The 16,453-nt window shown below is 31.4% G+C and overlaps 1 protein-coding gene across 1 annotated transcript; it reads right to left on the reverse strand.

The window, feature by feature from the left end:
* Positions 1 to 11,619: 11,619 nt before the first annotated feature.
* LOC113861780 (uncharacterized protein At3g27210) lies at positions 11,620 to 15,696 on the reverse strand. The gene is made up of 3 exons (XM_027494807.1): positions 15,254 to 15,696; positions 13,215 to 13,295; positions 11,620 to 12,683 (listed from the first exon to the last, which is right to left on the reverse strand). Exons 1-3 carry the CDS (start codon positions 15,471 to 15,473, stop codon positions 12,244 to 12,246), a joined length of 741 nt encoding a protein of 246 aa, XP_027350608.1. The 5' UTR covers positions 15,474 to 15,696; the 3' UTR covers positions 11,620 to 12,243.
* Positions 15,697 to 16,453: the final 757 nt, after the last annotated feature.

A 16,453-nucleotide genomic window follows, 5' to 3' on the forward strand; every position in this document is an offset into this window, starting at 1 on the left:
TGTGAAGCCAACATATACCAGAAAATTCTCCAGAAGAGTAGATGTTGGCAGAGTTTTGGTCTGTAGTAAAGAAGGTTGAGCTTCTAGGGTTTGACGACACTGACCTAGGTGCTTGGGTACTCAAACTGAGACATACTTTGAAGTTCATGACACTTAGCCAAAGATAAAAGTGCGACTAGCCAAAATCTTCATAGAGGAGCCTACGGTCCATTGGTTCAACTATAGATAGAAAATAAGCCAGAGCCACTGTGGGATAACCTAAAAGTAGCACTGCTTTGGGGGTATTGAGGGACTCTAATGGAGAATCCTTTTGAGATTTTGGCAGAGATACAACAGGATGGAACTATGAATTCATATATCAAAGAGTTTGAATATCTTGTCTCTCTGGTCCCAAAATGCCAGAGTAGAAATTCATGGCGTACTTTATGTATGGTCTTTAGGCAAATATTCGATGAAAGGTTTGTATTCATAAACCTAATAACAAGTTGTGGATGATGGAGTTAGCGAGAACAATTGAGGCTGACTTGTCAGGGGATGTGAATTATAAAACAAAGTATAGGAGGAGCTCAAATATAGGGAATGGGGGTTACTCATGCTCTATTTCTACGTTTTGGGTACAAAGCCTTTGCCTATGGTGCGACTTAGTGAAACACAAAATATGGAGTTTTGAAGGCGTAAGGGAAGATTGGTTGTTCAAGTTTGGGCAATTTTGGGGCTGGAGAAAGGCAAGTCAATAATGAGAAAGACCATGGAGTGCATTGTTTATCAAATGTTGAACTAATGGAGAGGAAGCAAAAGGGGGTTGTGTTTTAAATATGGCCAAAACTTTCAACCTTTGCATCAATGCCCTTAGCAACAACTTAAATTAATCATTGTGGATAATGAGCAATCGGAGGTGGGAGAGAAGGACGTATTAGCCTTGGAGATGGAGGAGCATCCTAGCAGAGAACTGGAGTGTTCTGCTCTTAGTTGTCATGCGATGGGTCGAGGAGTTGGATTTCAGCCCAAAACCATGAAAATAAAAGTTAAAATCAAGAGTTTCCATTGGTAATTTTGGTTGACAGTAGAGCTGCTCATAATTTCATTTCAATGAAGATTGTGGAGTTCTTGGGGTTATAGTATGGCAACATTACCAAGGTGGGAGTCAGATTAGGAGATGGGAACCGAAAACAGGTGCAAGTAGTTGAGTTGGAAGACTTGCAAATATGCATCGATTCTTATGTGTTTGATATGAAAGAGGCTGACTTAATTTTGGGTGTAGAGTAGTTGGCAACATTGGGAGAAGTCACTACTAACTAGAGGCAGCAGATCATGAGATTTGAATGGGATGGAAAAAGCGTTGAATTGAAGGGTGAATCTCTTCTTGGCGGAAGAAATGATTCCCTCTTTAGCCTTCTAAATCAAGAAGAAGAGGTTGAGGGGTTAGTCTAGTCCACCAAGTCCCAAAAGGTAGTGGGGCTTAGCTCAAAAACCTTGACCCCAAAGCAAGAAAAGAATGTGCAACAAATTTTACAAGAATTCTCAAAGGTTTTCCAAAAGTCAAAAGGATTGCTTCCAAAGAGATCTAAAGAGCATAATATCACTTTAAAATATGGTAAAGGACTAGTGAATGTTTGACCCTATAGGTACCCCCATTATCAAAAAGTTGAGATAGAGAAACAAGTAGAGGAGCTACTGAATTTGGGGGAAATCAGACCAAGCACAAGTGCTTATTCTAGCCTTGTGATGTTAGCAAAGGACCTTACATGGAGAATGTGTATTGATTATAGAGCCCTCAATAAAGCCACAGTTCTGAACAATTAGAATGTGTGTTGATGAGTTGCTTGGAACTTTGTACTTTTCAAAGCTGGATTTGAAGACTGGTTATCATTAGATTTGGGTAAAGAGAAGACGACATTCCTATCATTATGAATATTTAGTAATGCCCTTTGAGTTGATGATTGCACCAGCCACTTTTCAATCATTAACCAATGATGTATTTAGACATTGCTTGAGAAAGTTTGTGTTGGTGTTTTTTGATGGCATTTTAATATACAACACTGATTGGAACTCATATCCATCATTTGAGGCATGTTTTGGGCTTCCTTCATGATCATGAGTTGGTGGTGAACAAGAAGAAGTGTCAATTTGGTAGCAAGAGATAGAGTATCTCAGCCACATAATTTCAGCAAAAGGAGTGGCCATGGATCCTGAGAGAAAGTTTGAGGGGGTGTTAGATTGGCCAATTCCAAAGTCTATAAGAGGAGTTAGAGGCTTCCTTGGACTAACAAGATATTATAGAAAATATATTAAAGATTATGGCAAATTTACCGTGTGTAATACATATAAAAAGGTTTCAACAAGGTTTATGTTGGCTGTTGCCGAGGGTCTAACACAACCCTCCTCCTTTATCTAGGCTTGGGACCGGCTTCATGGTGGTTGTTGTTGTTTATGGCAAAGTTGCCAAACCCTTAATAGACCTCACTAAGAAAGGAGGCTTCCAATGGGATAAAGTGGCTCAGGTAGCTTTTGATGAGTTGAAGAATATTATTATAGAAGCACCAAATTTGAGCCTTTCAGATTTTAATAAGAAATTTGTAATTGAGTGTGATGCAGATGGAAGAGGTTTTGGAGCAGTTTTGATGCAAGATGGTAGGCCTTTAGCCTATTTTAGTAAATCTCTTTCTGAGGAAAACTTAGTTAAGTCTGCATATCACAAAGAACTCATGCCATTGGTCTTATTTACTAGGAAGACATTATAAAGTTTTTTCTGATTACAGAAGTTTGAGGCAGTTGTTGTAGCAGCGAATCACAACTCCAGACCAACAATGTTGGCTTACAAAATTGTTGGGATATGATTTTGAAGTGATTTTCAAACCTGGTCTCCAAAACAAGGCTGCTGATGCTTTATCTAGGTGTACAGAGGAGCTGGATTTGAAGGTTTTGATTTGGAAACCTAAGTGGTTGGATTCTGAGAAAATACAAGGAGTCCAGCAAGATCCTTTCATGCAGAAGGTGCTTTCAGATTTGCAGCAAGACCCTTCTTCTAGACCTGGGTTTTCTTTACGTCATGGTGTTCTATTGTACTATGACAGATTGGTTATCCCTGCAACATCGACTTGGATTCCAACATTACTCTGAATTTCATAGCACCCCCACAGGTGGACATTCAGGGTATTTCAGAACTATGGTTGGCTGAATGTTTTTATTGGTGTGGGATGAAAAAGTGTTGAAGAGCAGGTGGGTACAGTGGCCTACCAGCTGAAACTACCTCCTCAATCTAGGATCCACCCTGTTTTTCACATTTCTCAACTTAAAAAGGCAGTGGGAAATTATTAGCCTGCACATGATTTGCCAATTTGGATGGAGCAAGAAGTGGCTGCGAACATAGTTAATGAGAAGATTCTTGCAGTTCAATACAAACAGAAGAAAGGAGGTGTTGTTTCTTATTGGTTAATCAAGTGGAAAGGGCAGCCTACTGAAGATGTTACTTGGAAAGATGCTGTCACAATTTCCACTCAATTTTCAGATGTTAGCCTTGAGGACAAGGCTTCAATTGATGGGGGTGGCAATGTTAGGTCCCATGAACCTAAGTGGACAAGTCCAGTCCAACTGAGTCATGGGCCTTGGATTTGGAAAACATATGGTAGGAGAAATAGGAAGGGGCAGAATGGAAATTAGAGAAAGAAATTAGTTATGAAAAGCAAATTGACGTGTAATGTTTCATATAGTGGGGTGAAAAGAGAGAACGAGTCAGTTATGCTTTTTTTTTTTTCCCCTATTAGTGGTGGGCAGAGCTGTGAAGCTTTGTACGAGCTTTGCACTCGGTATTGTAGAATCGATTATGCAGTATTTTCTTCTTCATAATAATATAGTTCATATCTTTTGATTTGGTCTGACAGATGTGAATATGATTGGTGGTGCTATCTATATATAGTACTGTAAGGTATAAGGAAATCTACCATGCGGTTTTATTATATGCCACAAAACAAATCAGGATCAATATTCAATCAGATTGTGACCAAATGTCCATTAGAACGGACTGTATAGTAGGACTGGCTTTGTTGGCAAATAGGTGAACTCGGTGTATTTCTTTCTTTAACCTTCCAAACCATAGTTTTCTTTTCAGCTCATACCTTGAGGTACATACCATATGGTGTTCTGCAAAGCATGCCTGCACCAACTTTGCTGAAGAAGTAAAAAAATTTAATGTTAAAGGGCCAAGCTCGTGTAGTAACATATGCTATCATTGGATTTGACCTAATTGCAATTTTCTAGTATCGAGTGACGAGGTTAAGGACTTTTGTATAGTAAGGAGCAAGATTTGCAGATCTTACAAAGGAATCAATGATACGAAAATTGTGATGCATTCATTAAATAATTGTTTACAATCGTGTGAGTTGCATGTATTTTTATCAAACCATAATCCGACTCATAAATGGGGCACATTGATCTTTGAAAAATCCATCTCTTAATTAAGGTGATATAAGCTAATATACCGACAATGAAATTTGACTTAACTGCGATCCACTAAAACATTTTAATGGGCATAATATGCAAAATAGTAAATTCACAATATTCTGGAAAAAGTGAAGAAAAGGTGACAAGAATATTGTATTTATTGTGTTTGTTGTCTTGGGAGTATTGATAATGCAGTCAAAGGGGCTACCGCAATGTGAGACAATAAGAAATTTCATAGTAGTAGAGTTTCTTCATCTTCACTAGACTTTTTCTAATTTCTTCTTTCAATTTTTGTTGTCATCTCCTTTACATATGGTTAATGCAAAAAAAGAAAAGTTTATAAAAACCATGGTATTAAATTACATCAATACCATGGTTTTTAATACCATGGTTTGGGATGAGTATTAAGGTTTGGGATGATATCATGTAATGTTGAGCTACCAGTCATCAATGTCAAAATAGAACTCAAGTATTCTCAGTGAAAAGTGTTCATTAAAAGCGTCGGCCAAGCACTTCTCGTCATATTCATCATTACTTGGCAGTAGTATGTTAGCTCTCATTTTGAGATTTAAAAGTCTATTATGTAATGCTAGAAATATATTGATTACCTTAAAGTTTCCAATTTGACATGAATCTTTCTATTTGATAGATTGTATCTAGTACTGCATTTTAGTTTAATGCTATGGATTTAGGTTTTTAAACATTCTACCACTTGAAATTTTGAATAGACAATAGCAACAATTTGACTCGTGGAATAATTAAAACAAACTAGTATTTGGTGTGAAGGGAATAAAGATTTGTACAAGGTGATAGAAATAGAAAAACCAAAAAAAGAAAACCTTCCAAGGGAGAGGGACTGCGAAAGAACAGATGAAGGAAAATTATAAATGGTTGAGAATAGGATAGTTGTGAATGACATCTATCTGTCTACTAAAGTGTAAGTTGTAAAGTTATCATATCATTTTCACAAATTATTTTTGATAATCATTATTTTTCATTTTAAATTACCTACCAACTTTTTCTTCAAATTATTTTTTTAACATTCGGTTATTTTATTAATAAAATCTTAAATGTTATTATGGTTTTCTTTATTTATTTTAATATAAATTCAATCAAATATGAAGCAAAGTAAGGCGCTATCAAGTGAGAAACTATAAAGAACTAGTTAAAAGTAAGTCCACAAACATAAATATTACACAGAAAACTGTAGATACGAATCAAAAAGCAATAAAGAAAAGTTTATACAAGATAAAAAAGTAAGTCAATATTCTATTTTAAGACATTTAATGTGGATTGATGCAAAAGAAAGGTTTTGCTACAAGAACCTGTGAAGGAGAAAAAGCAAGTTTCGTCTTTTATCTCATTCAAACAACAAAGTCATTCCTATCCCCACCTTGAGATACTCTCTTTTCTTTAAGCATCCAAGAATTTACCTTACAGTTACCAAAATTGACGACAAACACACTTCATTTTCAATCCTCACCAAACCTGTTCATAAGCACTCAATCACTCAATCAACATCAAGATTTATAGTCCTCGAAACAAGTTTGAAGATTTCATCCTTCACAACTAAGGTAAGGGAGGTAGAAACTCATAAATTAATGAACAACATTCACTAAAGAAATATTAAATGTATTGAAAAAATCCCTTATCCTCTTACCTTCTAAGAGTTGCTCTTATTATCCCAAACAAACTTAATTTCTTTTAAAGTTAACTTATGTTCTGCTACTAACTTTTACATTTTTGTAACTAATTTTATATTATGCAAAGCTAACTCACTCACTTTTATATTTTTTCTATTTTCTTTTTTATATTTTGCAAAGTTATCTCATTAACTTTTTTACATTTCGGATACTAACTTTTATATTTTGTGAAGCTAACTTACTAAACTTTACATTTCTATCACTATTTTTATACTTTGATGTTAATTTTACTTTCTGCAAACTAACTTTATTTTTTTTCCATTTATTTTATACTTGTGTGAATCAGTTTTCATAAATAAAATAGTATTTTTTTTTTTTTACTTTTTACTCTAAATGAAATTATTTTTAATAAACTTTAATGGATAACCCCATTTTCTTAAAAGAACTTATGGACAATCAAGATGTGTGCTTACAAGGACATTCAGATCAATTAACAAGAGGTTGTACTTTAAAGTTTGGGACATAAATAAAAAGATTTTTCAATGAGAATATTTATTTTGAACTTTGACTTAAATTTTTTCTATAAGCTTTTGGAGTCCAAAAGTAACGTAGGACGTGAGTCATGGATAAGATAAAGATAAAATAGAATCTTGTAAAAATGAACAAGAGATAAATTCTTAAAGAATAAGTTTTTTTTTTAAAAAAAAGACAAGTTAGAAAATCAAAAGTAAATTGTATGGTAGTTTTTGTTAAAAGAAAGATAACAAATTATTCCTAAATAAATTACCTTGGACGTGAAGAGTAAAGAAATCATTAGTACATTAGGGAAAAAAGTTTCAACTACAGAAGGATAACCTTGTGAAAATTAATAATGACTATGTCTATAAGTTAAAAAGGTAAAGTGAAATATTGATTAGAATCTTGACTAAAGTTTTGGATAACTTAAAATCTGTTTTACTTTCTATAAGTACACATGAGAATGAAGGAAAAGCAAAGAGAAATATTGAACACAATTTATTAATGAAAAAACTAATTTGCAATATCTTAATAATTGAGAGAACTACTTTACAAATTTGAAAAGAAATAGGAAATAAAGTTTAAAATTTTTATATTTAATAAAAATTTAGTAGAGATTTGTTTTAGAAATAAAAATAACAAGTATATATTTTAAAATTTTACCATTTACACAATCATTTATTTCAAATGTTAAAAATTTTATTCGTACAAGTAACTAACATAACATAAAACTTTAGTATTCATATTAAACATTGTATTTCTACTTAATGTGTAAGCTTCACCAGATATAGGGTGGGAGGTTCCTTGTAATAAGGGATAATTGTATTAAAACCATTAAAAAATATGATTAAAAGGATTAAGTACCATAAGTGCATTAATGAAAATTGAGAATGTTAGTCTGATTTTGATTGTAGGAGATAGTTAAGTATAACATGTTAGTTAAAGAAAAAGTTTAGCTAATTTGTGACGCTTTTAATAAATTTGCGTAATTATCCTAAGATGCACTTAGGCTAACTATGATTGATGAATGTATGTATTGCTAACGTAATAATATTATTTTAAGTGCAGTACAATTAAGAAGTGATTGTACCTCGTAACACTATCTGGATTGCGGGCTTGAAACTATTAATTGTTTATCTATAGTAATTTGTGAAGTGATAAATTAATTAATTAATATATGAAAAATCTAAACACAAGAATGGTCAATGATATAAATTATTTAGTTGTGATTGTTTCTTTATAAAATAATTTATAAATGTTACTCACTCTTCTTTTTTATTGTAATTACTTTGTGGATAAACTGAGAGTAGAATGCATTTTCTTGACCAGTCACCTATCACATTGTTTTTAGCTTTGGAACAAGGGTGTGGGATTTTAATATAATAAATTAGACTATTATATTTTTTTTAAAAAAAATGTGATTTACAGGTCTGAAATAGTCAATCATTTTGATATATTTAAGTGTTGATAAAATATTATAGTTTTCATATTTAATATATATACTAAGCTACTTTTTAACATTACAATAAATTTACTTCAAAAGTGATTTGACATTTGGTCATAAAATTGGCCTCCGAGTTTTATACTCTTAACTTTTTGGACAAATTTTAAGCTTATTGATTCCTTTTTTATGTCATCATCAATTACAATTTGAAGAATAATATTTTATGATGACATATTAATGTAAGAAAAAAATTGAATAACAATACATGAGAATGTGAAAACATAAAAAGAAAGAGATATAACTAAATGTATAGTCTTTATTAAAAGTGAGTGAAAAGGCTTACAAGAGGTAGGTATTTGTACCATAGGAACTATTAATAGAAATAATACCAGATGAACTACTAATAAAATTCTAAAACTAACTTTTTTTCACTAGAATTACTAACTATAGTTAATACTCCCATCTTGGACAATAATGTGCTAAAAACAGAATGAAGAATATGCTTCGTTAGCAAATTTGCAAATAGATAGATGCATTTAACGTGAACTAGTCAAATGGAACCATTTCAATTTTTTTCCTTGAATGAAGTGGCAATTAATTTCAACATTTAGTGCTTTCATGGTAGGACCAATGTTGAAAATATTTTAATAAGGCAGTTTATCAAGTGATTTCACTAGCAGCATTAGTCATAGATTTGTATTTAGCCTCACAACATTTTGTTTCTTAGACTTCTAAGATATGAGGGATGAACCAAAGAACACACACTATTCTCTTGTAGATCTTCTCGAGTTAGGAGAGCAATTCCAATTTAAATCTTCATATGCCTTCAAGTTGATATTAGAATTATTAAAATAAAATAAAAAAAAAAAGATCCATTGAAATTTTTGGGTGAATTTTTCCTTTGGATTTTTGGGCTCCTTCTTGTACGTCGAACATTGCTATTTCAGTAGGCTAGATGTCACAAAAGTTTTGAGCTCTTAGTCACTCGCAAACTTGTACAAAAAGGGGTCAACACTCTAGGCCTATTTTAGCTATTTTCTTATTTTAAGACAATTTTTATAACTTGTATTTTTAATTCCTACTTTTTTCATTCACAACAAAATATAATTTTTGTGTACCTTGTTTAAGGTAATTACGAATCATTTAATTTAGTTTAGAAAAATAATTGTCACTTCTAATTGAATTACATCACACTTACTTCTCATAATTCTTCCTTAAATAGGCTTAGTTTAATTTTGGGTTAATTTCACTAATTGTGTTTCAATTTATAATTTCTTATCTATTTTTTATTTTTAATTTAATTAAAATGATAGAATTTTTAATCAAATAAAAATGACGGAAATTTGGGATGTTATAGAAACACTTGATGGTTTTGTTAAATTAAGTCTTAACATAAGTAAAGAATTGCTTAATGTATATGGAGGTTTCAGATTTATGTTTCAATATATAAACCATGTGAATATACTATAATCATCAATAATAGTGAGAAATAAAAACTATGATCATGAGTGGGATGATGATCTGGTCTCCAAACAATAAAGTGAACCAAATCAAATATAACATCTGAAAAGTTATTATTTAAAACAAAGGATGATCTTCTCATTTTAGATAAAGGATAAATATTGCAAGAACAATGAGAAATAGTTTTAATGGATAAATGAATGGTCTTAGTCAAATGTTGAAGATAATGATCAGCTAAGTGGCCTAATCTAGCATACCAAAGGTCAAGTACAAATTCATTGGAATTATAATGTTTAACAGATACAATGTCTTGAGTACTAGGAACACTATTACATAAGGTATGCATAGAATCTATATTAGAAACAATATTATGGTTAAAAGTTAAAACTAGGTTTAACTGTAGGAGTAAGCACATGAAGGCCTTGATTGAGTTCACCTTTCCTAATCATCTAGTGAGACATGAGGTCCTAGATAAAAAAAGTATTAACACAAAAAAAATAACTGAACAATGTTGTTGAGATAGTAATTTGCTAACAGAAATGAAGTTAACATAAAATTAAAGAATGAATAGAACATTGTGCAAAGTGAAATTTGGATTGATTTGAACATAACCAATGGCTTTAACAACAATTTTGTGATTATTAGGAAGTGTAACAAAAGAATGATCAATATCAGTGTAAGAAGTAAAGACATTGAGATCAAAAGAAATGTGAGAAATGGCTCTGAATCAAGGATCCATGTGCATTTGTTATGAAAAGAAAAAAAGGTTGATCATAAGAAGCTGATAAAATATAACCTGAATTGTTGCCAAAATTGGAATTATCAGTATTAGGTTAAGAAGCCGTAATCATTTAGGATGATAGGAAGGAAATCAAAAGTTGACATTGATCAGTAGTCAAATGAAGTTGAGGTGCAGATCCTGAAGTGGATGCTCTTGCTAGTTGAAATGAATGTTTTATTATTGATCCTTGTATTTTGTGGTGTTGAAACTTGATTTACAATTAGATGATTCTAAGTAGGTGACTAACATCTATCAGGAGGGTATGTATCCATGGAGTTTATAACATCTTGTTAGATGCTTGCAAGAAGTTCTCGAGAACCACCATAAGCAGAACTGCAAGTGAAAGTCATGGAGCCTTGAACAATGTCATTATAAATTATACTTTGTAGAAATTGAATTAAGGATCAAAGAACATACAATATTGTTGTTCTTTCCCAGGACGCCAACCAATTGGGATCAGTCCCATCAGGTCAAGAAAAAGAATCATCAACATAACATAACATGTTCTTGACAATGAGAGAAATTTTCATGGAACCTTGAAGAATTTGGGTAAGAAGAAGCGTACCCAGATTCTTTGAATTGTTGACATAAAGAGGAATGAGAAGATGATCATGTGCATTTTGTTGAACCATGATGTAAAAAAAATTATACAGAGTAGCAGAACGCGTTCAATCAACTGATACCATACCATATCAGAATGTGAAAATGCTTTCCAAAGGTGGGTATTTACAATAGAGGAAAACTAAATTTCTTATACCTAAAAATAATTAACTATAATTTATACACAAGTAAATAAATACATTTTATTTTTCAAATTTAAAGATCATGAACCTTCATTTCTTATAATACAATGGTTCCCAAGATGCTTTCATGTTTTAAGTTTTGTAATTAAAAAAAAAAAATCAATAATTTCTTATGCACTTAAATTATGAAATACAAAACGATCGAAAGAAAAGAAAATTAAAAAGATGATTAAAATAAACGCGTCGACACACAATTGTATATTGGAATGCTTGCGTTTATGTGCTTTGGGTGATGTTTTGGTTTTGGATTCAAATAAAGCAGAGTTAGCTTGTTTGATTTTTTTTAAAAAATAAATTTGTGTTTTTAAAATTAAAAAATAAAAAAACTTGCTTGTTAATGTAAGTTTTAAAAACTATTTTTGAAAATTAATTTTTATTTTCAGTTTTTAAAACTGAAAAACAGAATTGCTATTTAGGTGTTTTTATTTTTATTTTTCTGTTTTTCTTTCTAAAACTAACAAAAGTCCAACTAAAAAAATTTTTAAAATTAAATTATCAAAAAAAATTATTTTATTTTATTTTATTTTTCTAAAAACAGTTTTATAAAATTGTTTTAAAATATAATTTTTAAAAATTAAAAATCAAAACTAAATGAAATAAACCCTACTCTGTAATTTTGCCTATTCCTCAATTCATTTCTTTCAGTTTCGGATTTTGTAACAAACCGCTAATCAATTATGCTAATTACCATTAATTCACTAACCCAATGCACCTTAGGTAGATTCAGTTTATGCAAGTATTTCATATCTAAGAAATGCTAGGAACATTTCTTTCTAACACAATTCATATGATTAGTCAATTTAAAATAATAATAATAATTTACGAGAAAATTTTGAATATACTTGTCTCTGATCAAGTTAATACAATGCGTTGAAAAATATGTTATTAGCATTCCTGTTTTTAATGTAATACTTACTACCTAATCGCATAGAGGCACTTAAAAGAAGATGAAATTATCCCCTAAAACTGATTATGAAACAAAAATGTCATTGCTTATTGGCATAAAGGCTAAAGCATCTCTTACGTTTGATTACATGATTTCAAATTCACATTACTACTTATCTCTTTACAGGGATAATGTTAAAATGTACATTATTATTATTATTATATTCAATTCTTTCACCTTGAACATGCATGATGTTTAAGATAACATTCTCAAGCTTTTCCATTTGCTGCTATAGCAGGACTTGTCTTCCTCTTCCTCTCACTAAAGCTACGACATGAAGCCAAGCTTGGAAGGCAACACTGAACAGATTTAACTGATTTCTCTCTAATGGATGCATCATCATAATTATCATTCATGCTTCTTTCAGTACTACTACATGCAGAGTTCACCCCTGAGATATAAGGTGTACTGCGTGCAGATTTAGGAACAACATCATGTGTAGTTGGTTTCTCTTCCCTCTTTTCATAGCCACAAATGTTTCCAACATCATCATTTTGGTCTTCTCTGACACTTTCGCGAAAAAGTTCCAACAGCTTCTTTTTCTTTTGTGTTGGAGATGGTTCAGGAACAGAACCAGCATTATTCATATGCTCAGAAGGGGTCCCAAAAGAGTGGTGCACTGGAGTGGTACCACGAGATGGGGTAAACTCTGGATAAAAACAAAATATTTGTGAGTTCATTATAAGGAGAAGGATCATGCTAAAACATTGAAAATGTGAGAGACTATGGCAAAAGGACAAAAAGCATGCACAAGTTCCAATGTGAGTTCTGAATTCTTTACGAAAGTTGTTTAATAAAAAGGGTCTTGCTAACCAGTGCCCTTAGGACATTGGTTAAGGAATTGAAAGTGAAATGTTTTTATTGGAAAATGTGTCAGATGCATTAAAAATTACTGGAAGTGGTGTATTTATAATATTTTCTGCCAAAAAACTTTCACTTTTGGTTCCTTAACTATTGCCCTTGGGACACTGGTTAGCATTTGCTTAATAAATTAGCTGATTAAGTTCCAATGTCCATGACTACTGACTACTTGTCATTTTAAATCAAGAACCTTTCATTCATTTATTAACTATGCAAAGTTTCAGCTCCTACTCTTAAGCACATAATCAGGCCAAGTAAACAGATTAAGATACTCTAGCAAGAAACTACAAAAGGAAAAGGTGATGCTAGGCATCCTTACCACCATTGACACTATAGAAATCATCTTCACAATCTGAGTCTAACCAGGCCTTCGAATCGAAAAATGCTTCTTCTTTGCTACCTGGACAGGATAGCAATCCAAGATAAAATAGTGTTAGAAAACTAACATAAGAATAGTACCAAAAACTAATGATAATGAAAAAATAACACATGAAGGGCTTGCTTGGAATTCATCATATGAACTAATGAAGTAACGAAAACAAATCAATTAAAGCGACTGAAAAAATAACACATGAAGGGCTTCTTGATTGTGGAATGTTACAAAAGGGGAAAGAAACAAACTCTCATCCCTAACCAGTTCATCTATTTACAAGTAATTCATAAGGACAAAGAAGTCTTTTCAGTCTCTCACTGTTGGAAGGGGGTGTAAGACAACATGAATTCAATTACGTGTGCAAACAAGCACAGTAATCAATTCAAGGCTAAATCTATGAAACATTTATTGGAGAAACAATCAAGTCTATTTGCTGTTCTAGTGTGTTAAGAAGACCCAACTCAACATAAAACAACATATGGTAGGTCATGAGCAATGAATGTTACAACAGGTCAGAAAAGACAGTTTACATTGTTTGGACATTTCTCTTACTTTCCTGCTATAAATATCGTTACAATGGACTAACAACACAACGTTCTCTTAATCCCTTTTATAAAATAGAACTTTTCTTTTTGATTCCTCCTCAATAGGAACTTTCACATGACCAGCCAGCTGTGGTCCATAACTTAAATTAGTCTGCAAACATGGCATGATAATCAGTGAAAATTCATATTCACAGATAGAGGTACGGCCATAAAAGTGGTGCAAAATTACTGGTCCCCCAAAAGGATAAAAGCTCCAAAAGGCATGGACCATGGTCACATAAGCAATACCAGACTACCATAAATAACATTTAAATACAATAACTGTCATAAAAGCCTCCATCGCATGAAACTAAAATCACAAGCATCAATCAAAGCAGATCATGAATTCAGCCAACAAATTGTCACTGAAATATAACCACGGTGCGTACAGCTGTTGTCAGCAAACATTGTTAGTGAATGTTGAACCTAAGCCATTTATGCCCCCCTCCCAACAGCTAGCACAAAGTGAGAAAATGGTGAATTAGTAAAACAGGATCTTCAAGAACACTCATGGCCTTTTGCCATATTTTAAAGCAAATAATTTGTATTAATGAATTCCTTCTTTAAAAACTACTCTACCAGAAAATTCATTATATAAAAACAATTACCATCAAGTCACTTATCAAGAAAATATATGATGAACAAAATAAGACAAACAACTAAACAACAAAATCATCCCTTTAAAATTAGTCATAAACATAAAGTTTCCTCAATTCATCAAACTAACCATCATTAAGGCTTGATAAATAGCTGGTGTCACAGTATCTCTTTCAATTTCTATACCACACATACTATATTAGCAGATATTTGCCTTTTATCCTGGCAAAAATATTCTAAACCCATATAGACCAAATAAAGATAAACATCCCGTTGACTGTGTACCGGGAACAAAAATCCAATCTAAGTCTTCATATTCATATGCAACAAAAAGCATCATAGAACTGAAGAAGCAAACACAGGTTCTGTCAAAGTCAGTAGAAATGAACTCTGCTATGAAATAACCAGGACAATTTTCTAACGACGATTTGTGAATCAAAACATAGCAACAATCATATAAAATCACAGCAGAAATTTAATTCATAAAAATCATATTAGATCAAGCCTACAAAAAGATAATAATTATATCCCACTAATTTTTTTTTCTTTAAAGAACTAGCAAAAAAACTTCAAGCATGAAGAAAATATCAATCAAAACAGCATCTTTATATAACATATAAAAAAAGAAAACCCCCAAGATAAAAAAGTTTCGATTCTGATACGACACATATATCAATAAAACAGAATCTTTATACGATGATGAGACATGAAAATTAAAAATAGCATCTTTACATGATGATGATGATGATGATGCACGAAAATAGAAAGTTCTGGAAGAAAGAAAGAAACCCAGAAGGAGGGTACCATTATGAGCATAGTCAGTGACAGTGGAGGTGGTGGTCGACCGAGAAGGTGACCACTGAGACATAAGGGGACTTTGATGAACCAAAAAGTTTCCATTTTTGGGCTTGTCTTTGATGGGTGATGGGGGAATGACGAGGTTGTCAGTTTTGGACTCAAATGAGAGTCCCAGATGCTTCATGCTCGTTTCCTGGTTTCTTTGGACAGAAGAGCACAAACCCATTTCACGTTTCAACTTGAAGGACCTTGCAGCATATAAGAAGAGGTCATGCTCAGAGAGAGAGAGAGAGAGAGAGAGTGAAGAATGAGCAAAGTGGGGAGAGAAGAAGAAGAAGGTGTTTTGGCGTTATGGCAAAGGTGTGGGAAAAATGCGTTGGTAAGAAAAGTAAAACGCCCAATGGGAGAGCAAGAAACGATGAGTGAGAAAGTAAGAGATGATTGGCCTTCAAAGGAAAGCCGATGAAAAATGTGCCAACTATCTACATTATTTATTTCATTCTAATTTCTTAATATTTCTTTTAACGCATAAGGATATATATTAAGATATTAATAAACAACAACTTTTTAAATTTGAATAAAAATTTTATTCTATTAAAAATTTATAATTTTTTATTTGATTTCTTGGTCTTAATTTCCTAAATAATTTTTATAAAAATATTTATATTTTTCTATTAATAATTTATTTATTTATTTTAGTATATATTTGCATAACATTTAATTTGGTTTATATAATATATGATTAATGTAGACGATGATGTTATATTTTATTGTCTTTTTATTTTTAAATTTTAATTTGAAAATTTTTATTTTATAAACTAAATTTTCATTTAAAAATACAAAAAAAATTAATCAAATTAATATTGATTGACTCGAATGTTATGTAACTAAATAATAAAATAAGTTAAAAAATTATTAATAGATAAACAAGATAAAAACAAAATATAATATTTAAGGAACAAGATTGAAAAAATTAAAAAGTGAAATCAAATAAAAGAAATTAAGGATCAAAATTTTATTTAAATTTTATTTATATTAAAATTATAGGATTTGATTTTATCAATACGTCAAGTTTTATAATATCTTATAATTTTTAATATAATTTTATTATATATAAATTCCTTTTGTATGTTATTAAATACATATTAAAAAATATTGATTTTGTTATAATTTTTAAAATTAAGATTAAATATTAAAATAATTATT

Source organism: Abrus precatorius, unplaced genomic scaffold (assembly GCF_003935025.1).
Source record: "Abrus precatorius isolate BTA unplaced genomic scaffold, Abrus_2018 Scaffold3, whole genome shotgun sequence".
NCBI classification, from domain to species: domain Eukaryota; kingdom Viridiplantae; phylum Streptophyta; class Magnoliopsida; order Fabales; family Fabaceae; genus Abrus; species Abrus precatorius.

Coding starts and splice junctions, on each gene's coding strand:
- LOC113861780 (XM_027494807.1), bottom strand. CDS start 15,473: ATGGGTTTGTGCTCTTCTGTCCAAAGAAACCAGGAAACGAGCATGAAG. Junction 13,296..15,253: donor CACTGACTATGCTCATAATG/GTACCCTCCTTC, acceptor TATCCTGTCCAG/GTAGCAAAGAAGAAGCATTT. Junction 12,684..13,214: donor TTTCTATAGTGTCAATGGTG/GTAAGGATGCCT, acceptor GTTTTTATCCAG/AGTTTACCCCATCTCGTGGT.